Source organism: Protomyctophum parallelum (assembly GCF_964188405.1).
Source record: "Protomyctophum parallelum genome assembly, chromosome: 6".
Lineage (NCBI taxonomy): Eukaryota > Metazoa > Chordata > Actinopteri > Myctophiformes > Myctophidae > Protomyctophum > Protomyctophum parallelum.
The window spans coordinates 46,844,386-46,846,885 of NC_139701.1; the positions used below are offsets into that span (position 1 = coordinate 46,844,386).

The 2,500-nt window shown below is 51.2% G+C and overlaps 1 protein-coding gene across 1 annotated transcript in view; it reads left to right on the top strand.

Moving 5' to 3' along the window:
* The window catches only part of patj (PATJ crumbs cell polarity complex component), a gene marked incomplete at its 3' end in the record, with an annotated part of 120,580 nt that overhangs the window by 109,505 nt on the left and 8,575 nt on the right, over window positions 1-2,500 (top strand). Inside the window, exons 45-46 of the mRNA XM_083766793.1 lie at window positions 1,637-1,956; window positions 2,044-2,230. Of these exons, the coding sequence (XP_083622919.1) occupies window positions 1,637-1,956; window positions 2,044-2,230 (507 nt within the window). The remainder of the gene's footprint in view (window positions 1-1,636; window positions 1,957-2,043; window positions 2,231-2,500) is intronic.

Below are 2,500 nucleotides of genomic sequence, written 5' to 3' on the forward strand. Positions count from 1 at the left end.
TACCATACAATTATAGTGCTGCCTACATAACATGCTATAAGTCTGTATCAAATGCTATCTAAGCCAACATAAATGCTATCTAAGGGGTTAGGGTAAGTGCTATGGGCCATGATGGAGTCTGAAAAGGTGGGTTTTCAGGCTACGGCGGAAGATTGGGAGTGATGCTGCAGTTCTGACTGCAATGGGAAGTGCATTCCACAGTTTTGGAGCCAGAAGGGAGAAGAGTTTGGGACGTGTGGAGCGTTGTCCCGGCGTTTTTAGTGAGGGTACTTCCAGCTTCCCTGCGTTGGCTGATCTGAGTGTGCGGGAGGGTTTGTAGGGTTCAATCATACTTGTAAGATATGGGGGAGCCATACCTTTGGTTGCTTTGAATGCCAGCATCAGAGTTTTGTATTCTGTGCGGGCAGCGACCGGGAGATTCAACAGCGCACCCGGGTACACTTGCATAACACACTTTAATCCTCCTGATGACGGTGTGCTTGATGGCTGGCGCGCACGGACACTGACCATCAACTGTGCGACATTGTCTCAAATAAATCCAGACACACTGAATTGCATTGCCTCTTAGCTTTTTGCCGTTATACTACTCTACTTGTCAGCCTGCCTGCTATTCACTGTGTCAGTCAGTTCTGTGCTCCAGTGTATTAGTTTGCTATGGATTCTACTTTAGCATTATTATTATTTTGTTTTACTTTGGAAACTGTGCCAAGCAAAGCCCAAGAGCCACGTGTAGTCCGCAGAATAAGATCAGCGCGGTGCTGCGCGTATAAGCAGATCGTGCAGAGGCTGTGTTTTTTTTTGTTGACGCTTGGCTCGTCGACTGCATGCATTCACATTGGAACGATCCGTATCTGAATACACTTCAACGGTCCAGAGACCCTCCCCCCATGCGGTCCCGGGGACGGTTGGGCGATCCGCTCCCGGGAACGGTACGCATCATTCACACTACCACAACATCTGCCAAGTGGTCCCGAGTGCGCACCCGGGACCATAGTGTGAATCCCCTATTAGAGGTCCACAGAACTGCGACGGGGAGGACGAAAAGAGACTCCGGGGAGAGATTCCCCGGATGTTGGGTTAGTGGCAGGCCTTACTGGAGCCTATATAGTGTATATTACAACAAGCACTGCTGGGAGACAGACCCACACAAACAATGTACGATTATGGTATTTAGCAGACACACAACACAGGTGCGGGTTTTGGCGGGAGGTTCCCCTTACTCAGTTCTCACCCTTATGACTTTGTCGGGTGAGCGAGTACTGGAGACAAGTCTAGCTATAGGCTTTGTCGTAGAGAAAGGTTTTCAACCTAGTCTTGAATGTGCAGAGCGTGTCAGCCCCACGGACCGAAGCCGGGAGAAGGTCCCACAGCTGAGGTGCCTGGGACCTAAACGCCCTGCCTCCTATTGTAACTTTTGATATTTTTGGGACAGTAAGCATTTTTTGCAAACTGTGAACGCACTGGTGTTCTGTTAGTTTTGTAAACACACAGTTTCACTTTTTACAATTTATTTTACAATTTATTTTTATTCCTGTTTTTTCATTTAGTTATGTTGACGAAAATGTTTTCATTATTATTTTAGTTTTCTTTATCAGTTTTAGTTACTATAATTACTATAATATCCTTGCCCCGACAGCATCCACCCGCAACCCCCGAGAATCCACCCGCACAGCAGCAGCGACGGCCTCCACCACCCCAGCATTCACCTCCACCACCCCAGCATTCACCTCCACCACCCCAGCATTCACCTCCACCACCCCAGCATTCACCTCCACCACCCCAGCATTCACCTCCACCACCCCAGCATTCACCTCCACCACCCCATCATTCACCTCCACCACCCCAGCATTCACCTCCACCACCCCAGCATTCACCTCCACCACCCCATCATTCACCTCCACCACCCCAGCATTCACCTCCACCACCCCAGCATTCACCTCCACCACCCCAGCCTCCACCTCCACCACCCCAGCCTCCACCTCCACCACCCCAGCACCAACCTGCACCACCTGCACAACCCCAGCACCAACCTCCACCACCCCAGCATCCACTTGCACAACCCCAGCACCAACCTGCACCACCCCAGCATCCACCTGCACAACCCCAGCACCAACCTGCACCACCCCAGCATCCACCTGCACAACCCCAGCACCAACCTGCACAACCCCAGTCTCCACCTCCACCACCCCAGAATCCACCTGCGCCACCCCGGCCTCCGCCGCCAGCACAGGTATGTTCTGAGTCTGCTGATGACGTAATCGCAAATGGTTTACAGGGCAGCGAGAGTGTCTCGCGGAAAACAGTTCAGGTTAGTGACTGACACTTAAAGACAAAGAGCAATACTTTGAAGTCAATCCTGTATCGCACAGGAAGCCAGTGGGGGAGGCTTACAGTACGTGTGCCTGTAAGTAACCTAGCAGCGGCGTTCTGGACTAACTGTAATCGAGAGATGGAAAACCTGGTTTACGCCAATATACAGGGCGGGCATTACAGTATAGTC